The following is a 22542-nucleotide window of genomic DNA, read 5'->3' as shown; positions in this document are numbered from 1 at the left end:
ACACACACACACACACACCCGCTCCACACACACACACACCCGCTCCACACACACACCCGCTCACACACACACACCCGCTCCACACACACACACACACCCGCTCCACACACACACACACACCCGCTCCACACACACACACACACCCGCTCCACACACACACACACACCCGCTCCACACACACACACACACCCGCTCCACACACACACACACACCCGCTCCACACACACACACACACCCGCTCCACACACACACACACACCCGCTCCACACACACACACACCCGCTCCACACACACACACACACCCGCTCCACACACACACACACACCCGCTCCACACACACACACACACCCGCTCCACACACACACACACACCCGCTCCACACACACACACACACACACACCCGCTCCACACACACACACACACACACACCCGCTCCACACACACACACACACACCCGCTCCACACACACACACACACACACGCTCCACACACACACACACCAACACCCGCTCCACACACACACACACACACACACCCGCTCCACACACACACACACACCCGCTCCACACACACACACACACCCGCTCCACACACACACACACACCCGCTCCACACACACACACACACCCGCTCCACACACACACACACACACCCGCTCCACACACACACACACACACACACCCGCTCCACACACACACACACACACACACACACCCGCTCACACACACACACACACACACACACACCCGCTCCACACACACACACACACCCGCTCCACACACACACACACACCCGCTCCACACACACACACACACCCGCTCCACACACACACACACACACACACACACACCCGCTCCACACACACACACACACACACACACCCGCTCCACACACACACACACACACACACACACACCCGCTCCACACACACACACACACACCCGCTCCACACACACACACACACACCCGCTCCACACACACACACACACACCCGCTCCACACACACACACACACACCCGCTCCACACACACACACACCCGCTCCACACACACACCCGCTCCACACACACACCCGCTCCACACACACACACACACCCGCTCCACACACACACCCGCTCCACACACACACACACACCCGCTCCACACACACACACACACCCGCTCCACACACACACACACACCCGCTCCACACACACACACACACCCGCTCCACACACACACACACACCCGCTCCACACACACACACACACACCCGCTCCACACACACACACACACCCGCTCCACACACACACACACACCCGCTCCACACACACACACACACCCGCTCCACACACACACACACACCCGCTCCACACACACACACACACCCGCTCCACACACACACACACACCCGCTCCACACACACACACACCCGCTCCACACACACACACACACCCGCTCCACACACACACACACACCCGCTCCACACACACACACACACCCGCTCCACACACACACACACACACACACCCGCTCCACACACACACACACACCCGCTCCACACACACACACACACACCCGCTCCACACACACACACACACACCCGCTCCACACACACACACACACCCGCTCCACACACACACACACACCCGCTCCACACACACACACACACCCGCTCCACACACACACACACACCCGCTCCACACACACACACACACCCGCTCCACACACACACACACACCCGCTCCACACACACACACACACCCGCTCCACACACACACACCACACACACGCTCCACACACACACACACACACCCGCTCCACACACACACACACACACACACACCCGCTCCACACACACACACACACACACACCCGCTCCACACACACACACACACCCGCTCCACACACACACACACACACACACCCGCTCCACACACACACACACACACACACACACCCGCTCCACACACACACACACACACACACACACACACGCTCCACACACACACACCCACACACCCGCTCCACACCCACACACCCGCTCCACACACACACCCGCTCCACACACACACCCGCTCCACACACACACCCGCTCCACACACACACCCGCTCCACACACACACCCGCTCCACACACACACCCGCTCCACACACACACCCGCTCCACACACACACACACACACACACACACACCCGCTCCACACACACACACACACACACACCCGCTCCACACACACACACACACACACACACACACACACACACACACACACACACACACACACACACACACACACACCCGCTCCACACACACACACACACACACACACCCGCTCCACACACACACACACACCCGCTCCACACACACACCCGCTCCACACACACACACCCGCTCCACACACACACACCCGCTCCACACACACACACCCGCTCCACACACACACACCCGCTCCACACACACACCCGCTCCACACACACACACACACACACACACACACACACACACACACACACACACACACACACACACCCGCTCCACACACACACACACACACACACACCCGCTCCACACACACACCCGCTCCCCACACACACACACACACACACACACACACACACACACACACACACACACACACACACACACACACACACACCCGCTCCACACACACACACACACCCGCTCCACACACACACACACACCCGCTCCACACACACACCCGCTCCACACACACACCCGCTACACACACACACACACACACACACACACACACACACCCGCTCCACACACACACACACACACACACACACACACCCGCTCCACACACACACACACACACACACACACACACACACACACACACACACACACACACACACACACCCGCTCCACACACACACACACACCCGCTCCACACACACACACACACCCGCTCCACACACACACCCGCTCCACACACACACCCGCTACACACACACACACACACACACACACACACACACACCCGCTCCACACACACACACACACACACACACACACACACACACCCGCTCCACACACACACACACACACACACCCGCTCCACACACACACACACACCCGCTCCACACACACACACCCGCTCCACACACACACACCCGCTCCACACACACACACACACACACACACACACACACCCGCTCCACACACACACACACACACACACCCGCTCCACACACACACACACACACACACCCGCTCCACACACACACACACCCGCTCCACACACACACACACACCCGCTCCACACACACACACACACCCGCTCCACACACACACACACACACACCCGCTCCACACACACACACACACACACACACACCCGCTCCACACACACACACACACCCGCTCCACACACACACACACACCCGCTCCACACACACACACACACCCGCTCCACACACACACACACACACACCCGCTCCACACACACACACACACACCCGCTCCACACACACACACACACACCCGCTCCACACACACACACACACACCACACACACACCCGCTCCACACACACACACACACCCGCTCCACACACACACACACACACACACACACACACACACACACACACACACACACACACACACACACACACACACCGCTCCACACACACACACACACACCCGCTCCACACACACACACCCGCTCCACACACACACACCGGCTCCACACACACACACCCGCTCCACACACACACCCGCTCCACACACACACACACACACCCGCTCCACACACACACACACACACACACACCCGCTCCACACACACACACACACCCGCTCCACACACACACACACACACACACACACACACACACACACACACACACCCGCTCCACACACACACACACACACACCCGCTCCACACACACACTTCCGCTCCACACACGCACACACCCGCTCCACACACACACTTCCGCTCCACACACACACACACCCGCTCCACACACACACACCCGCTCCACCCACACACACCCGCTCCACCCACACACACACACACACACCCGCTCCACACACACACACACACACACACACACCCGCTCCACACACACACACACACACGCTACACACACACACACACACGCTCCACACACACACACACTCGCTCCACACACACACACACTCGCTCCACACACACACACTCGGTCCACACACACACACACCCGGTCCACACACACACACACACCCGGTCCACACACACACACACCCCCGGTCCACACACACACCCGCTCCACACACACACACACACCCGCTCCACACACACACACACACACACACACACCCGCTCCACACACACACACACACCCGCTCCACACACACACACACACCCGCTCCACACACACACACCCGCTCCACACACACACACACACACACACCCGCTCCACACACACACACACCCGCTCCACACACACACACACCCGCTCCACACACACACACACCCGCTCCACACACACACACACCCGCTCCACACACACACACACACACACTTCCGCTCCACACACACACACCCGCTCCACACACACACACCCGCTCCACACACACACACCCGCTCCACACACACACACCCGCTCCACACACACACACCCGCTCCACACACACGCTCCACACACACACACACACCCGCTCCACACACATGCTCCACACACACACACACACACACACACACACACGCTCCACACACACACACACGCTCCACACACACTGACACACCCGCACCACACACACGGACACACCCGCACCACACACACACACACAGACACACCCGCACCACACACACACACACGGACACACCCGCACCACACACACACACGGACACAACCGCACCACACACACACACATGGACACACCCGCACCACACACACGCTCCACACACACTCACTGTTCACTGTGTGTTGTAGCTGTTCAACGAGCTTCTCCAGGACCAGGGTCCAACTCTGGACAGAACGTCGTCTCACGTCAGCGGTATCAAGGAGTTGGCCCGGCGCTTCGCCCTCACCTTCGGCCTGGACCAGATCAAAACCAGAGAGGCTGTCGCTACACTGCACAAGTAAGACCCAGCACACACAGACCCAGCACACACAGACCCAGCACACACAGACCCAGCGCACACACAGACCCAGCGCACACACAGACCCAACACACACACACAGACCCAACACACACACACAGACCCAACACACACACACAGACCCAGCACACACACACACAGACCCAGCACACACACACACAGACCCAGCACACACACACACAGACCCAGCACACACACACACAGACCCAGCACACACACACACAGACCCAGCACACACACACACAGACCCAGCACACACACAGACCCAGCACACACACAGACCCAGCACACACACAGACCCAGCACACACACAGACCCAGCACACACACAGACCCAGCACACACACAGACCCAGCACACACACAGACCCAACACACGCACACAGACCCAACACACGCACACAGACCCAACAGGCGCGCACACAGACCCAACAGGCGCGCACACAGACCCAACAGGCGCGCACACAGACCCAACACGCGCGCACACAGACCCAACACGCGCACACAGACCCAACACGCGCACACAGACCCAACACGCGCACACAGACCCAACACGCGCACACAGACCCAACACGCGCACACAGACCCAACACGCGCACACAGACCCAACACACGCACACAGACCCAGCACACGCACACAGACCCAGCACGCGCACACAGACCCAACACGCGCACACAGACCCAACACACAGATTGTTAGAAAGCTGATCAACTCATTGTTTTCTCTGGTTTTATTCTTTAACCTCCAAGAATTGACCCAGTGTCGTCATCTGAGCCTTGTTACAATTGCTCCTCCGAGCTGATTCTCTCTTCCTCTCTCCCCCCTCGTCCCACTCTTCCTCTCACCTCTCTCCCCCCTCGTCCCACTCTTCCTCTCACCTCTCTCCCCCCTCGTCCCACTCTTCCTCTCACCTCTCTCCCCCCTCGTCCCACTCTTCCTCTCACCTCTCTCCCCCCTCGTCCCACTCTTCCTCTCACCTCTCTCCCCCCTCGTCCCACTCTTCCTCTCACCTCTCTCCCCCCTCGTCCCACTCTTCCTCTCACCTCTCTCCCCCCTCGTCCCACTCTTCCTCTCACCTCTCTCCCCCTCGTCCCACTCTTCCTCTCACCTCTCTCCCCCCTCGTCCCACTCTTCCTCTCACCTCTCTCCCCCCTCGTCCCACTCTTCCTCTCACCTCTCTCCCCCCTCGTCCCACTCTTCCTCTCTCCCCCCTCGTCCCACTCTTCCTCTCTTCCTCTCTCCCCCCTCGTCCCACTCTTCCTCTCTTCCTCTCTCCCCCCTCGTCCCACTCTTCCTCTCATCTGTCTCCCCCCTCGTCTCTCCCCCCCTCCCCCCTCCACAGGGATGGTATAGAGTTTGCCTTTAAGTACCAGAACCCCCATGGTGCAGAGTTCCCTCCTCCTAACCTGGCCTTCCTAGAGGTCCTGTCTGAGTTCTCCTCCAAGCTGCTGCGACAGGACAAGAAGACTGTGTAAGTACCTGCCCTGTGTGTGTGTGTGTGTGTGTGTGTGTGTGTGTGTGTGTGTAGCCACTTTCTGTGTGTTTATGTGTGTGTAACCCGTCTCTCTCCTCCCGCCAGTCACTCGTATCTGGAGAAGTTCATGTCAGAGTCGATGTCGGAGCGTCGTGAGGACGTGTGGCTGCCCTTAATCTCCTACCGGAACAGTCTGCTAACAGGAGGAGAGGATGGGGACAGGATGTCAGTAACATCAGGCGCCAGCAGCAAGACCAGCTCCATCCGCAGCAAGAAGGGACGGACGCCAATACACAAGAGTAAACGCATCGAGGGTGGGTCCATCTCACACACACACACAGAGACACACACTGAGTGTACAAAACATTAGGAACACCTTCCTAATATTGACTTGCTTCAGTTCGTCAGGACATGGACTCTACAAGGTGTGGAAAGCGTTCCACAGGGATGCTGACCCATGTTGACTCCAATACTTCCCACAGTTGTCAAGTTGGCTGGATGTCCTTTGGTTGGTGGACCCTTCTTGATACACACAGGAAACTGTGTAAAAACACAGCAGCGTTGCAGTTCTTGATACACTGAAGCCTGCCACCTACTACCCCGTTAAAAGGCACTTCTGTCTTTTGTCTTGCCCATTCACCCTCTGAATGGCACGTATACACAAAATGCTTAAAAATCCTTCTTTAACCTGTCTCCTCCCCTTCATCTACACTGATTGAAGTGGCTTTAATAAGTGACATCAATAAGAGATCATAGTTTTCACCTAGTCAGTCTGTCATGGAAAGAGCAGGTGTTCCTAATGTTTTGTACTCTCTCTGTATAAATACATGTACCTACAGATGTTGCTAAACAGTGTGTTTTTATCCGTCTCTCTGTCTGTCGGCCCTCTAGAGGAGAGTAGTGTGGAGGCCTCCTGGCTGCGTGGTAATGACAGCCTCCAGACACCGGGGGCGCTAACCACCCCTCAGCTCACCTCCACCGTCCTCAGAGAAAACCCACGGCAGGCAGCGGACACACACCTACCTGACCACGACTCTGAACCTGGCTCCGAGAACGACTATGTACACAAGTAAGCGTGTGTGTGTGTGTGTGTGTGTGTGTGTGTACGCACGTGCACTGTCTGTGTGTGTAACGCTCTCCTCTGCAGTCCCCAGATGCAGATGTCTTGGCTAGGCCAACAGAAGATGGAGGACAGCAGGAAGGATAGAACAGCCATGAACTACATGAAGGCTCGCAACCAGACTGTCAGACAAACTGTGTACGTGTGTGTGTGTGTGTGTGTGTGTGTGTGTGTGTGTGTGTGTGTGTGTGTACTGACCCCCCCACCTCTCTCTCTCTCTAGTCGTGGTCTGATGGAGGATGACGCGGAGCCAATCTTTGAGGACGTCATGATGTCATCGCGAGGTCAACTGGAGGACATGAACGAGGAGTTCGAAGACACCATGGTCATCGACCTGGTCAGTGACGTCACTTCCTGTTTGATTCTGTCGTTTGGATCGTCAATTCTGTTGTGTAATTCGGCCAGTCTATATCGCACCATTCGTTGATTCTCGCGTTCTGTCGTTCCAGCCTCCCTCCAGGAACAGGCGTGAGAGAGCGGAGCTCAGACCAGACTTCTTCGACTCAGCAGCCATGATCGAGGACGAGTCGGTAAGGAAATCAAACACACACTCAGCCTTGCAGTGGTAAACCAGTGTGACCCTAAGATATCTAAAACATGATCCGTGATGATGTCATTTAACAGCATCTCTTTTGTCCGTTATCCCAGGGTTTCACCATGCCCATGTTCTGATCCAGTGTTCCCAGTCCTTCCTGGAGGGGGGAGGGGCCTTCCACAGGATGAGCTGTCAATCAAACATCAGACACTTGAACACCCAGACGAACTCTGATCAGCCAGTTGACGGCCTTGTGTGTGTGTGGAGTGGATCTGTTGGGATCTACCCTGAAGCTCCAGGGATCCACTCACTGGCCGGCCGAAGGATCCCATTCAACCCTGAGAATTTCGGACAAAATATCGTACAGAGTATCTATCGTACATAGAGAAGATCTTTTATCGTTCAGTGGATGTGTGGGTGTGTTGGCTACAAACCGGACAAAATATCGTACAAAACATTGTTCCACATTTCTTAAAAAAATATTGTAAACTTTCGGCCCTTCCTGTTTGTTCCCACTGACTTGTTTTAACTTCCTGTTATTGTTAGCGTTCTGGCTAATCTCTCCGCTAGCTCTGTGGTACTCATGGCCCTGTGCGCCCGGCTATACAGTCCCCCATGCCACAGTTGTATGGTGGTTTTGTTTCACTCCCGACGTCATGTATAGACCCCCCCAGATGGAACTTGATATTAAATGTGATAAATCTTTAGTCTCTCACTCCTGTCTCGTCTCTACTCTCTCTTCCCTTTCGATAGTGTTGAGAATGTCCTGTATTTGGTTTTATTGGCAAATGCACCAAACAGCAACCAATGGGACCAGAACTAGAAGAGTTCTCATTGGCCATACAAGAGGCTGTGATGTCATAGCCAAATCCCAAGCCCCTCCCCCTCAGAGCTTCAGACAGACACACCGACGGTGGAATCGCGGCTTTTTAAAAATAAATATATTTTGAATTTCAGTAGCTTTAGTACAAAGTTTTAAATGAAGTGAGTTTTTAAATTTGTTTTGTCCGATTATTTGTTTGTACAGTTATCTTTCTGAAAAAGTATCTTGTTTGTTGCCAAACGGTTGCCTAAATGCTTAGTCCCTACTGCTCAGGCTGTTGCCATGGATACCCAGCCTGTTAAGCGCCATATAAGGGTGTGTCCAGTGCGACCGTAGATGTCGTGCAGGCTCAATAGTCTAAAGTGACTTCCTCTTCATCTGCACTGATGAGGAAGACCTGGACAGGTAACCGCTAATATCCAGTAGCCTTCTACCATATTCATTGCACCTGTCCTCTCTTTTCAGATCAGTGCATATGAAGGTGGAGACCAGCAGAGAATGCCCCTCTAGTCTTATGTGGCTGTAGTTACACATAACAGTTGAATGGTTGGCTTATCACTTTGACCCACCCCTCTTGTTCTTCTACTGGCTGGTTAAGCTGCCCTTCTGTAAATATCAGAGATGATTGGTTCTTTCTGTAGCGATGGCATCACCTGCCCTTTAACCTTCTAAAATACTGTTTTTTTTTTCTTCATGTGAACTTGATCTTATCTTTTTTAAATAAATAAAATCTGTAATCTAATTCTGGATTGTGTGTTTTGCTGTATTGGACCGGTTCTAAGAATAGATTCCATACGGTGCCTTCGGAAAGTGTTCAGACCCCTTGACTTTTTTCACGTTACAGCCTTATTAAATGTTTCCCTTATCAATTGACACACACTACCCCATAATGACAAAGTGAAAACAGGTTGACATCTATTAAAAAATTCAACTGATAAATATTCACTCTTTGTTATGAGACTATAAATTGAGCTCTGGTGCATTCTGTTTCCATCTATCATCCTTGAGCTTTTATTACAACTTGATTGGAGATGATTTGGAAAGGCACACACCTGTCTATATAAGGTCCCACAGTTTGACTGCATGTCAGAGCAAACACCAAGCCATGAGGTTGAAGGACTTCTCTTTAGAGCACCAATAAGGCTGCAACATAAAATGTGGAATACTTTCCGAATGCACTGTGTATATATATAAAAATAAGACTTCCTTCCAAGACAAGCTGTCCATTTGACTCCAGAGGGGGAGAACTATGGAGACTGAGCCCCAACAGTATCTGTACTTTACTCTTTATATTTATCACTTTTACTTCACTACATTCCTAAAGAAAATAATGTAATTTTTTCTCCATACATTTTCCCTGACACCCAAAGTACTCACATTTCCGATGCTTAGCAAGACAGGAAATGGTCCAATTCTCTAACATATCAAGAGATCATCCCTACTGCCTCTGATCTGGTGGACTCACTAAACACATGCTTCATTTGTTATTGTCAGTCGGTGTGCCTCTGGCTCTCCGTATATGGTAAAAATAATGGGTGCTGTCTAGTTCGCTTAATATAAGGAATTTGAAAGTTCTCATTTTACTTTTGGCAGTTACGTTTACATTACACACACACACGTTCAAACTGTCTTTGGGATATAAAATTCTGTCTCACACACAGACAAAGACAGACATCTTTACAATTTCAATGATTTTATTTAACAAACTAGTCTGGATTCACGGCAGGTGTGTTAATTTAACCAGATAGAAAAATGCTGATTCTTCTAAACAAGTCCCACAGGGTTAGGGACAGATAAGTGGATCTAATCCAGGGCTCTCCAACCCTGTTCATGTGCGCTAGATTGGGGTTTGAGCGAAAACCTACAGGATGGTATCTCTCAAGGAACAGGGTTGGAGTTAAAACCTACAGGATGGTATCTCTCCAGGAACAGGGTTGGAGTATAAACCTACAGGAGGATATCTCTCCAGGAACAGGGTTGGAGTTAAAACCTACAGGATGGTATCTCTCCAGGAACAGGGTTGCAGTATAAACCTACAGGAGGATATCTCTCCAGGAACAGGGTTGGAGTATAAACCTACAGGAGGATATCTCTCCAGGAACAGGGTTGGAGTATAAAACCTACAGGAAGGTATCTCTCCAGGAACAGGGTTGCAGTATAAACCTACAGGAGGGTGTCTCTCCAGGAACAGGGTTGGAGTATAAAACCTACAGGATGGTATCTCTCCAGGAACAGGGTTGCAGTATAAACCTACAGGATGGTATCTCTCCAGGAACAGGGTTGGAGTTAAAACCTACAGGAAGGTATCTCTCCAGGAACAGGGTTGGAGTTAAAACCTACAGGAAGGTATCTCTCCAGGAACAGGGTTGGAGTTAAAACCTACAGGATGGTATCTCTCCAGGAACAGGGTTGGAGTATAAACCTACAAGATGGTATCTCTCCAGGAACAGGGTTGGAGTATAAACCTACAAGATGGTATCTCTCCAGGAACAGGGTTGGAGTTAAAACCTACATGATGGTATCTCTCCAGGAACAGGGTTGGAGTTAAAACCTACAGGATGGTATCTCTCCAGGAACAGGGTTGGAGTTAAAACCTACAGGATGGTATCTCTCCAGGAACAGGGTTGGAGTATAAACCTACAAGATGGTATCTCTCCAGGAACAGGGTTGGAGAGCCCTGCTCTAAGCTATAGGTGAAATTCGAGACCGGTTGGTCGAAGGTGTTTGTGTGTTAGAGTGGGATGTTGGCGTGTTTCTTCCAGGGGTTGGTCTGTTTCTTGGAGGCCAGAACCTCCAGGTCCCTACAGATCCTCTTCCGGGTGGTCGACGGCACGATGATGTCATCCACGAACCCTGAAACACACACGGTTACGATGGGGGAGTGGGTGTCAGGTTTGTTGGAACGGATGGTGTGTGTGTGTGTGTGTACCTCTGACAGCAGCAGGGAAAGGGTTGGCGAACTTCTCTACGTATTCAGCCTCCTGCTCTGCCTGGTTGGATTTCCCTCTGAAGATGATCTGTACAGCACCCTGGGAACAACATGTTAGAGGCAGACATATATTGGGAATGTTTTAAAGTGAGCACTGACCTTTCCCCCCCCCCCATTTTGACATTGTGAATGTTGCCATGGCTAGAAGTATAGGTGCTGTGTTACCTTGGTGTTGTGTAGAAGGTGTGTGTGTTGTGTTACCTTGGTGTTGTGTAGAAGGTGTGTGTGTTGTGTTACCTTGGTGTTGTGTAGAAGGTGTGTGTGTTGTGTTACCTTGGTGTTGTGTAGAAGGTGTGTGTGTTGTGTTACCTTGGTGTTGTGTAGAAGGTGTGTGTTGTGTTACCTTGGTGTTGTGTAGAAGGTGTGTGTGTTGTGTTACCTTGGTGTTGTGTAGAAGGTGTGTGTGTTGTGTTACCTTGGTGTTGTGTAGAAGGTGTGTGTGTTGTGTTACCTTGGTGTTGTGTAGAAGGTGTGTGTGTTGTGTTACCTTGGTGTTGTGTAGAAGGTGTGTGTGTTGTGTTACCTTGGTGTTGTGTAGAAGGTGTGTGTGTTGTGTTACCTTGGTGTTGTGTAGAAGGTGTGTGTGTTGTGTTACCTTGGTGTTGTGTAGAAGGTGTGTGTGTTGTGTTACCTTGGTGTTGTGTAGAAGGTGTGTGTGTTGTGTTACCTTGGTGTTGTGTAGAAGGTGTGTGTTGTGTTACCTTGGTGTTGTGTAGAAGGTGTGTGTGTTGTGTTACCTTGGTGTTGTGTAGAAGGTGTGTGTGTTGTGTTACCTTGGTGTTGTGTAGAAGGTGTGTGTGTTGTGTTACCTTGGTGTTGTGTAGAAGGTGTGTGTGTTGTGTTACCTTGGTGTTGTGTAGAAGGTGTGTGTGTTGTGTTACCTTGGTGTTGTGTAGAAGGTGTGTGTGTTGTGTTACCTTGGTGTTGTGTAGAAGGTGTGTGTGTTGTGTTACCTTGGTGTTGTGTAGAAGGTGTGTGTGTTGTGTTACCTTGGTGTTGTGTAGAAGGTGTGTGTGTTGTGTTACCTTGGTGTTGTGTAGAAGGTGTGTGTGTTGTGTTACCTTGGTGTTGTGTAGAAGGTGTGTGTGTTGTGTTACCTTGGTGTTGTGTAGAAGGTGTGTGTGTTGTGTTACCTTGGTGTTGTGTAGAAGGTGTGTGTGTTGTGTTACCTTGGTGTTGTGTAGAAGGTGTGTGTGTTGTGTTACCTTGGTGTTGTGTAGAAGGTGTGTGTGTTGTGTTACCTTGGTGTTGTGTAGAAGGTGTGTGTGTTGTGTTACCTTGGTGTTGTGTAGAAGGTGTGTGTGTTGTGTTACCTTGGTGTTGTGTAGAAGGTGTGTGTGTTGTGTTACCTTGGTGTTGTGTAGAAGGTGTGTGTGTTGTGTTACCTTGGTGTTGTGTAGAAGGTGTGTGTGTTGTGTTACCTTGGTGTTGTGTAGAAGGTGTGTGTGTTGTGTTACCTTGGTGTTGTGTAGAAGGTGTGTGTGTTGTGTTACCTTGGTGTTGTGTAGAAGGTGTGTGTGTTGTGTTACCTTGGTGTTGTGTAGAAGGTGTGTGTTGTGTTACCTTGGTGTTGTGTAGAAGGTGTGTGTGTTGTGTTACCTTGGTGTTGTGTAGAAGGTGTGTGTGTTGTGTTACCTTGGTGTTGTGTAGAAGGTGTGTGTGTTGTGTTACCTTGGTGTTGTGTAGAAGGTGTGTGTTGTGTTACCTTGGTGTTGTGTAGAAGGTGTGTGTGTTGTGTTACCTTGGTGTTGTGTAGAAGGTGTGTGTGTTGTGTTACCTTGGTGTTGTGTAGAAGGTGTGTGTGTTGTGTTACCTTGGTGTTGTGTAGAAGGTGTGTGTGTTGTGTTACCTTGGCGTTGTGTAGAAGGTGTGTGTTGTGTTACCTTGGTGTTGTGTAGAAGGTGTGTGTTGTGTTACCTTGGTGTTGTGTAGAAGGTGTGTGTGTTGTGTTACCTTGGTGTTGTGTAGAAGGTGTGTGTGTTGTGTTACCTTGGTGTTGTGTAGAAGGTGTGTGTGTTGTGTTACCTTGGTGTTGTGTAGAAGTGTGTGTGTTGTGTTACCTTGGTGTTGTGTAGGGTGTGTGTTGTGTTACCTTGGTGTTGTGTAGAAGGTGTGTGTGTTGTGTTACCTTGGTGTTGTGTAGAAGGTGTGTGTGTTGTGTTACCTTGGTGTTGTGTAGAAGGTGTGTGTGTTGTGTTACCTTGGTGTTGTGTAGAAGGTGTGTGTGTTGTGTTACCTTGGTGTTGTGTAGAAGGTGTGTGTGTTGTGTTACCTTGGTGTTGTGTAGAAGGTGTGTGTTGTGTTACCTTGGTGTTGTGTAGAAGGTGTGTGTGTTGTGTTACCTTGGTGTTGTGTAGAAGGTGTGTGTGTTGTGTTACCTTGGTGTTGTGTAGAAGGTGTGTGTTGTGTTACCTTGGTGTTGTGTAGGGTGTGTGTTGTGTTACCTTGGTGTTGTGTAGAAGGTGTGTGTTGTGTTACCTTGGTGTTGTGTAGAAGGTGTGTGTTGTGTTACCTTGGTGTTGTGTAGAAGGTGTGTGTGTTGTGTTACCTTGGTGTTGTGTAGAAGGTGTGTGTGTTGTGTTACCTTGGTGTTGTGTAGAAGGTGTGTGTGTTGTGTTACCTTGGTGTTGTGTAGGTGTGTGTTGTGTTACCTTGGTGTTGTGTAGAAGGTGTGTGTGTTGTGTTACCTTGGTGTTGTGTAGGTGTGTGTGTTGTGTTACCTTGGTGTTGTGTAGAAGGTGTGTGTGTTGTGTTACCTTGGTGTTGTGTAGAAGGTGTGTGTTGTGTTACCTTGGTGTTGTGTAGAAGGTGTGTGTTGTGTTACCTTGGTGTTGTGTAGAAGGTGTGTGTGTTGTGTTACCTTGGTGTTGTGTAGAAGGTGTGTGTGTTGTGTTACCTTGGTGTTGTGTAGAAGGTGTGTGTTGTGTTACCTTGGTGTTGTGTAGAAGGTGTGTGTGTTGTGTTACCTTGGTGTTGTGTAGAAGGTGTGTGTGTTGTGTTACCTTGGTGTTGTGTAGAAGGTGTGTGTGTTGTGTTACCTTGGTGTTGTGTAGAAGGTGTGTGTTGTGTTACCTTGGTGTTGTGTAGAAGGTGTGTGTTGTGTTACCTTGGTGTTGTGTAGAAGGTGTGTGTTGTGTTACCTTGGTGTTGTGTAGAAGGTGTGTGTGTTGTGTTACCTTGGTGTTGTGTAGAAGGTGTGTGTGTTGTGTTACCTTGGTGTTGTGTAGAAGGTGTGTGTGTTGTGTTACCTTGGTGTTGTGTAGGTGTGTGTGTTGTGTTACCTTGGTGTTGTGTAGAAGGTGTGTGTGTTGTGTTACCTTGGTGTTGTGTAGAAGGTGTGTGTGTTGTGTTACCTTGGTGTTGTGTAGAAGGTGTGTGTTGTGTTACCTTGGTGTTGTGTAGAAGGTGTGTGTTGTGTTACCTTGGTGTTGTGTAGAAGGTGTGTGTTGTGTTACCTTGGTGTTGTGTAGAAGGTGTGTGTGTTGTGTTACCTTGGTGTTGTGTAGAAGGTGTGTGTGTTGTGTTACCTTGGTGTTGTGTAGAAGGTGTGTGTGTTGTGTTACCTTGGTGTTGTGTAGAAGGTGTGTGTGTTGTGTTACCTTGGTGTTGTGTAGAAGGTGTGTGTGTTGTGTTACCTTGGTGTTGTGTAGAAGGTGTGTGTGTTGTGTTACCTTGGTGTTGTGTAGAAGGTGTGTGTGTTGTGTTACCTTGGTGTTGTGTAGAAGGTGTGTGTGTTGTGTTACCTTGGTGTTGTGTAGAAGGTGTGTGTGTTGTGTTACCTTGGTGTTGTGTAGAAGGTGTGTGTTGTGTTACCTTGGTGTTGTGTAGAAGGTGTGTGTGTTGTGTTACCTTGGTGTTGTGTAGAAGGTGTGTGTGTTGTGTTACCTTGGTGTTGTGTAGAAGGTGTGTGTGTTGTGTTACCTTGGTGTTGTGTAGAGTGTGTGTGTTGTGTTACCTTGGTGTTGTGTAGAAGGTGTGTGTTGTGTTACCTTGGCGTTGTGTAGAAGGTGTGTGTGTTGTGTTACCTTGGTGTTGTGTAGAAGGTGTGTGTGTTGTGTTACCTTGGTGTTGTGTAGAAGGTGTGTGTGTTGTGTTACCTTGGTGTTGTGTAGAAGGTGTGTGTGTTGTGTTACCTTGGTGTTGTGTAGAAGGTGTGTGTGTTGTGTTACCTTGGTGTTGTGTAGAAGGTGTGTGTTGTGTTACCTTGGTGTTGTGTAGAAGGTGTGTGTGTTGTGTTACCTTGGTGTTGTGTAGGTGTGTGTTGTGTGACCTTGGTGTTGTGTAGAAGGTGTGTGTGTTGTGTTACCTTGGTGTTGTGTAGAAGGTGTGTGTGTTGTGTTACCTTGGTGTTGTGTAGAAGGTGTGTGTGTTGTGTTACCTTGGTGTTGTGTAGAAGGTGTGTGTGTTGTGTTACCTTGGTGTTGTGTAGAAGGTGTGTGTTGTGTTACCTTGGTGTTGTGTAGAAGGTGTGTGTTGTGTTACCTTGGTGTTGTGTAGAAGGTGTGTGTGTTGTGTTACCTTGGTGTTGTGTAGAAGGTGTGTGTTGTGTTACCTTGGTGTTGTGTAGAAGGTGTGTGTGTTGTGTTACCTTGGTGTTGTGTAGAAGGTGTGTGTGTTGTGTTACCTTGGTGTTGTGTAGAAGGTGTGTGTGTTGTGTTACCTTGGTGTTGTGTAGAAGGTGTGTGTGTTGTGTTACCTTGGTGTTGTGTAGAAGGTGTGTGTTGTGTTACCTTGGTGTTGTGTAGAAGGTGTGTGTGTTGTGTTACCTTGGTGTTGTGTAGAAGGTGTGTGTGTTGTGTTACCTTGGTGTTGTGTAGAAGGTGTGTGTGTTGTGTTACCTTGGTGTTGTGTAGAAGGTGTGTGTGTTGTGTTACCTTGGTGTTGTGTAGAAGGTGTGTGTGTTGTGTTACCTTGGTGTTGTGTAGAAGGTGTGTGTTGTGTTACCTTGGTGTTGTGTAGGTGTGTGTGTTGTGTTACCTTGGTGTTGTGTAGAAGGTGTGTGTGTTGTGTTACCTTGGTGTTGTGTAGAAGGTGTGTGTGTTGTGTTACCTTGGTGTTGTGTAGAAGGTGTGTGTGTGTGTTACCTTGGTGTTGTGTAGAAGGTGTGTGTTGTGTTACCTTGGTGTTGTGTAGAAGGTGTGTGTGTTGTGTTACCTTGGTGTTGTGTAGAAGGTGTGTGTGTTGTGTTACCTTGGTGTTGTGTAGAAGGTGTGTGTGTTGTGTTACCTTGGTGTTGTGTAGAAGGTGTGTGTGTTGTGTTACCTTGGTGTTGTGTAGAAGGTGTGTGTGTTGTGTTACCTTGGTGTTGTGTAGAAGGTGTGTGTTGTGTTACCTTGGTGTTGTGTAGAAGGTGTGTGTGTTGTGTTACCTTGGTGTTGTGTAGAAGGTGTGTGTGTTGTGTTACCTTGGTGTTGTGTAGAAGGTGTGTGTTGTGTTACCTTGGTGTTGTGTAGGTGTGTGTTGTGTTACCTTGGTGTTGTGTAGAAGGTGTGTGTTGTGTTACCTTGGTGTTGTGTAGAAGGTGTGTGTGTTGTGTTACCTTGGTGTTGTGTAGAAGGTGTGTGTGTTGTGTTACCTTGGTGTTGTGTAGAAGGTGTGTGTGTTGTGTTACCTTGGTGTTGTGTAGAAGGTGTGTGTTGTGTTACCTTGGTGTTGTGTAGAAGGTGTGTGTGTTGTGTTACCTTGGTGTTGTGTAGAAGGTGTGTGTGTTGTGTTACCTTGGTGTTGTGTAGAAGGTGTGTGTGTTGTGTTACCTTGGTGTTGTGTAGAAGGTGTGTGTGTTGTGTTACCTTGGTGTTGTGTAGGTGTGTGTTGTGTTACCTTGGTGTTGTGTAGAAGGTGTGTGTGTTGTGTTACCTTGGTGTTGTGTAGAAGGTGTGTGTGTTGTGTTACCTTGGTGTTGTGTAGAAGGTGTGTGTGTTGTGTTACCTTGGTGTTGTGTAGAAGGTGTGTGTGTTGTGTTACCTTGGTGTTGTGTAGAAGGTGTGTGTTGTGTTACCTTGGTGTTGTGTAGAAGGTGTGTGTTGTGTTACCTTGGTGTTGTGTAGAAGGTGTGTGTTGTGTTACCTTGGTGTTGTGTAGAAGGTGTGTGTGTTGTGTTACCTTGGTGTTGTGTAGGTGTGTGTTGTGTTACCTTGGTGTTGTGTAGGTGTGTGTTGTGTTACCTTGGTGTTGTGTAGAAGGTGTGTGTGTTGTGTTACCTTGGTGTTGTGTAGAAGGTGTGTGTGTTGTGTTACCTTGGTGTTGTGTAGAAGGTGTGTGTGTTGTGTTACCTTGGTGTTGTGTAGAAGGTGTGTGTGTTGTGTTACCTTGGTGTTGTGTAGAAGGTGTGTGTGTTGTGTTACCTTGGTGTTGTGTAGAAGGTGTGTGTGTTGTGTTACCTTGGTGTTGTGTAGAAGGTGTGTGTGTTGTGTTACCTTGGTGTTGTGTAGAAGGTGTGTGTGTTGTGTTACCTTGGTGTTGTGTAGAAGGTGTGTGTGTTGTGTTACCTTGGTGTTGTGTAGAAGGTGTGTGTGTTGTGTTACCTTGGTGTTGTGTAGAAGGTGTGTGTGTTGTGTTACCTTGGTGTTGTGTAGAAGGTGTGTGTGTTGTGTTACCTTGGTGTTGTGTAGAAGGTGTGTGTTGTGTTACCTTGGTGTTGTGTAGAAGGTGTGTGTTGTGTTACCTTGGTGTTGTGTAGAAGGTGTGTGTGTTGTGTTACCTTGGTGTTGTGTAGAAGGTGTGTGTGTTGTGTTACCTTGGTGTTGTGTAGAAGGTGTGTGTGTTGTGTTACCTTGGTGTTGTGTAGAAGGTGTGTGTTGTGTTACCTTGGTGTTGTGTAGAAGGTGTGTGTTGTGTTACCTTGGTGTTGTGTAGGTGTGTGTGTTGTGTTACCTTGGCTCCCATCACAGCCACCTCTGCAGAAGGCCAGGCGTAGTTCACATCTCCTCTCAGGTGCTTGGAGCTCATGACGTCGTACGCTCCTCCGTAGGCCTTCCTAGTGATGATGGTGATCTTGGGGACGGTGGCCTCAGCAAAGGCAAACAGTAGCTTGGCCCCGTGTCGGATGATACCGCCATACTCCTGAGACGTCCCTGAGAGAAACGGCGAGGAAGGTGGAATCCTCTGGTTTGAAAAGAATCGAACTTGTTTTGATTAAAAATGAGTTGATCACAGTACGGCGGTTTCACAATTAATGTGAAAGCTGTCAAGCGAGACATCTACTTTTTGACGTGCCAATTATTCATGAGGAAAGCCAGACTTGCGCACTACCTGGCAGGAAGCCGGGCACGTCCACGAAGGTGAGGATGGGGATGTTGAAAGCGTCGCAGAAACGAACGAAGCGAGCTCCTTTCACTGATGAGTTAATGTCCAGACAACCTGCACACACACACACACAGGAGAGGTATCACCAGCATCACTACCACCACCACTACTACCACCGTCACCACCACCACTGTCATCACCACCACCACTACCACCGTCATCACCACCGTCAACATTACCACCACCACCGTCATCACCACCGTCAACATTACCACCACCACCGTCACCACCACCATCATCACCACCACTACCACCGTCATCACCACCACTACCACCGTCATCACCACCGTCAACATTACCACCACTACCACCGTCATCACCACCGTCAACATTACCACCACCATCACCACCGTCATCACCACCACCACTACCACCGTCACTACCACCACCATCATCACGTCAACATTACCACCACCATCACCACCACCACCGTCATCACCACCACCACCACCAACGTCAACATTACCACCACCACCGTCATTATCGTCACCGCCACCACCACCGACAACATTACCACCACCACCGTCATTATCGTCATCACCACCACTACCACCACCGTCATTATCGTCATCACCACCACTACCACCACCGTCAACATTACCACCACCACCGTCATTATCGTCACCACCACCACCGCCAACATTACCACCACCACCACTAATACCGTAAACATTACCACCACCACCGTCAACATCATCACCACCGTCATAACCACCACCACCACCAGCCATTATCGTCATCACTACCGTCAACATCACCACCACCGTCATAACCACCACCAACATCACCACCGTCATTGTCGTCATCACAACCACCATCATCACCACCACCACTACCATCATCATCACTAATCCATCATACTCTTCTACTCACCAGATGCCACTTTAGGTTGATTCCCTACAATTCCAACAGTTCGTCCGTTCATGCGAGCGAATCCCACTACGATGTTTTTAGCGTAGTTAGGCATGATCTCAAAGAACTCCCTCTCGTCCACAATCTAAAGTTAAAACCACAGATCAATAGACAACAGGCTGTGTGTGTGTGTGTGTGTGTGTGTGTGTGCGTACCCCCTGGATGATGTCCAGCATGTCGTAGGCTTTAGTGGTCTCAAAGGGAACGATGGTGTCCAGACCAGGAACCAGTCTATCACTGGAGGAGGAGAGGGATGAGATCAAACATCTAGGAAAATCCCAAATGCCATGGGCAGTTCTGTGATTGGCTAGTCTGTTAGAGGAGTTCTGTGGTTGGGTACCTGGGGTCGTGGCACTCGGTAATGGGGGCGGGGTCCTGGTTGCTAAGGGGAAGGAAGTTGAAGAAGTTTCGGAGGTTGAGCAGAGCATCGATGTCGTTCTCAAACGCACGGTGAGCGACGCCTGACACGGCGGTGTGCGTTTTAGCTCCTCCCAGCTCCTCCTGAGTGACATCTTCATTGGTGACAGACTTCACTACGTCAGGACCTGTGATGAACAGGTATGAGGTGTCCTACACATACACACACAATCAAAGATCTGGATATAACCCATGGTAGTTGTATTAATTGTACAGTACATCTATGCAGGAAGGGTGTGTGTCTTACCTTGACCATAAAGGTGAAGTCGGTCAGCGCAGGAGAGTAGACAGCTCCTCCAGCACAGGGACCCATGATCAGAGAGATCTGAGGAACCACACCTGAAGCCATCACATTCCTCTACAGAGACAAAGAGACCGGGAGAGAGAGAGAGAGGGACCGGGAGAGAGACCGGGAGAGAGCGTGAGACCGGGAGAGAGCGTGAGACCGGGAGAGAGCGAGAGACCGGGAGAGAGCGAGAGAGGGACCGGGAGAGAGACCGGGAGAGAGCGTGAGACCGGGAGAGAGCGAGAGACCGGGAGAGAGCGTGAGACCGGGAGAGAGCGAGAGACCGGGAGAGAGCGAGAGACCGGGAGAGAGCGAGTACATTTAGAAGCGATGTCATTTCTTTGCTGTCATCCTCATCCCAGTAACCAGTCTAATCAAGCACCGCCCCCTTACCAGGAAGATGTCGGCGTATCCAGCCAGTGACTCCACCCCCTCCTGGATCCTTGCTCCGCCAGAGTCGTTCAGACCAATGACTGGAGCACCCACCATCATGGCCTGGTCCATGATCTACAGACATAAAGGGATGTGACTAGAAGTAATGAATGAGAAGCAGGAGTGGTGTGAGCCACCAGGCCCTGGAGAGTGAGCCCGTCCTCCTACCTTACAGATCTTCTGTGCGTGAGCCCCAGACAGACTGCCTCCAAATACTGTGAAGTCCTAAAAGAGAGCAAGAGACATTTATTATGAAAATAAATGGTAACTACTTTGATATATGTGTGTGTGTGTGTGTGTGTGTGTGTGTGTGTGTGTGTGTGTGTGTGTACCTGACTGAAGACATACACCAGCCTTCCGTTTATCCTCCCCTGTCCAGTCACCACACTGTCCCCTGCGAACTAGAGGGTGAGGGAAACTGAAACCATATTGATGACTGAATCAACATTTTAAAAAATGATTCAGTTTATTCCATTGTGTCCATAGGCTGGATAAAATGTAGGAACCTCTATTGTGAAGTGTTACCTTGTTGTGGTCCTCTTCCATGCCGAAGTCAGAGCAGCGATGTTCCACAAACATGTCATACTCTACAAACGAGTCTTTATCCAACAGGAGCTCAACTCTCTCTCTGGCTGTCAGCTTCCCCTGTGGAGAAGATCATTACACAGACAAAACGTTATACGGACCGACCGACAGGCAAACAGATAAATACACCAAACTGACAGACACTTGCGCATGCTCAGATTATTTACCCTTTTGTGTTGCGCGTCAATTCTCTTCTGACCTCCTCCGATCAGCGCTGCATTCCTCTTTCTGTCTATCCTCTCCTGAACGGAGAGATGACTAACGGAATACCACCGCCGCGCCTGCTGCTGCAGCTGGGACTGGGCTACGGCTGCCGAAGCCACGCCATGTTTTACCTGCCCGAATGTTTTAAAAGAAGCTTTTAGTCCGGAAAGGAGACCGCAGCTGCTCCGTGCTACAGCGAAGGCCGCCATTGTTGTCTGACTGACGTATAAGGGTGGGTGGGGACTGTGGGAAAGTGACGCGCGTTTGAGCCAATCACCAGAAGTCATTTTTTGAATGGCCAGTCAGAAACGAGGTAGATCTGGATGGGGATTGACTTCACGTGTCAACATATTAAGAACCGTGTATGAT

General features: G+C 50.3%; 2 protein-coding genes across 5 annotated transcripts in view; one reads left to right on the top strand and one right to left on the bottom strand.

Annotated features, from left to right (window-relative positions):
* The window catches only part of LOC106574467 (cohesin subunit SA-1), a 51485-nt gene extending 41700 nt beyond the window's left edge, over positions 1–9785 (top strand). Inside the window, exons 19-26 of the mRNA XM_045697731.2 lie at positions 4923–5071; positions 6434–6562; positions 6671–6879; positions 7457–7634; positions 7713–7823; positions 7908–8022; positions 8135–8215; positions 8334–9785. Of these exons, the coding sequence (XP_045553687.1) occupies positions 4923–5071; positions 6434–6562; positions 6671–6879; positions 7457–7634; positions 7713–7823; positions 7908–8022; positions 8135–8215; positions 8334–8357 (996 nt within the window). The 3' untranslated portion in view covers positions 8358–9785. The remainder of the gene's footprint in view (positions 1–4922; positions 5072–6433; positions 6563–6670; positions 6880–7456; positions 7635–7712; positions 7824–7907; positions 8023–8134; positions 8216–8333) is intronic.
* A 934-nt stretch (positions 9786–10719) lies between these two features.
* LOC106574468 (propionyl-CoA carboxylase beta chain, mitochondrial) lies at positions 10720–22409 on the bottom strand. Of its 4 annotated transcripts, none has more exons than XM_082962908.1 (15): positions 22137–22409; positions 21910–22029; positions 21717–21785; positions 21553–21609; positions 21346–21459; positions 20914–21024; positions 20590–20819; positions 20405–20486; positions 20211–20334; positions 19284–19391; positions 18906–19105; positions 11973–12072; positions 11251–11896; positions 10948–11119; positions 10720–10904 (listed from the first exon to the last, which is right to left on the bottom strand). In XM_082962908.1, exons 1-13 carry the CDS (start codon positions 22380–22382, stop codon positions 11775–11777), a joined length of 1683 nt encoding a protein of 560 aa, XP_082819034.1. In that variant the 5' UTR covers positions 22383–22409; the 3' UTR covers positions 10720–10904; positions 10948–11119; positions 11251–11774. The 4 variants fall into 4 exon arrangements, with proteins under 4 accessions (XP_082819034.1, XP_082819035.1, XP_082819031.1 ...); XM_082962909.1 differs by having other exon boundaries at positions 10948–10990; XM_082962905.1 differs by having other exon boundaries at positions 10720–11119.
* Between the last annotated feature and the right edge of the window lie 133 nt (positions 22410–22542).

This window comes from Salmo salar, chromosome 16 (assembly GCF_965601325.2).
Source record: "Salmo salar chromosome 16, fSalSal1, whole genome shotgun sequence".
In the NCBI taxonomy this organism is placed as follows: Eukaryota; Metazoa; Chordata; class Actinopteri; order Salmoniformes; family Salmonidae; genus Salmo; species Salmo salar.
This window is presented reverse-complemented; position numbering and strand designations above follow the sequence as displayed.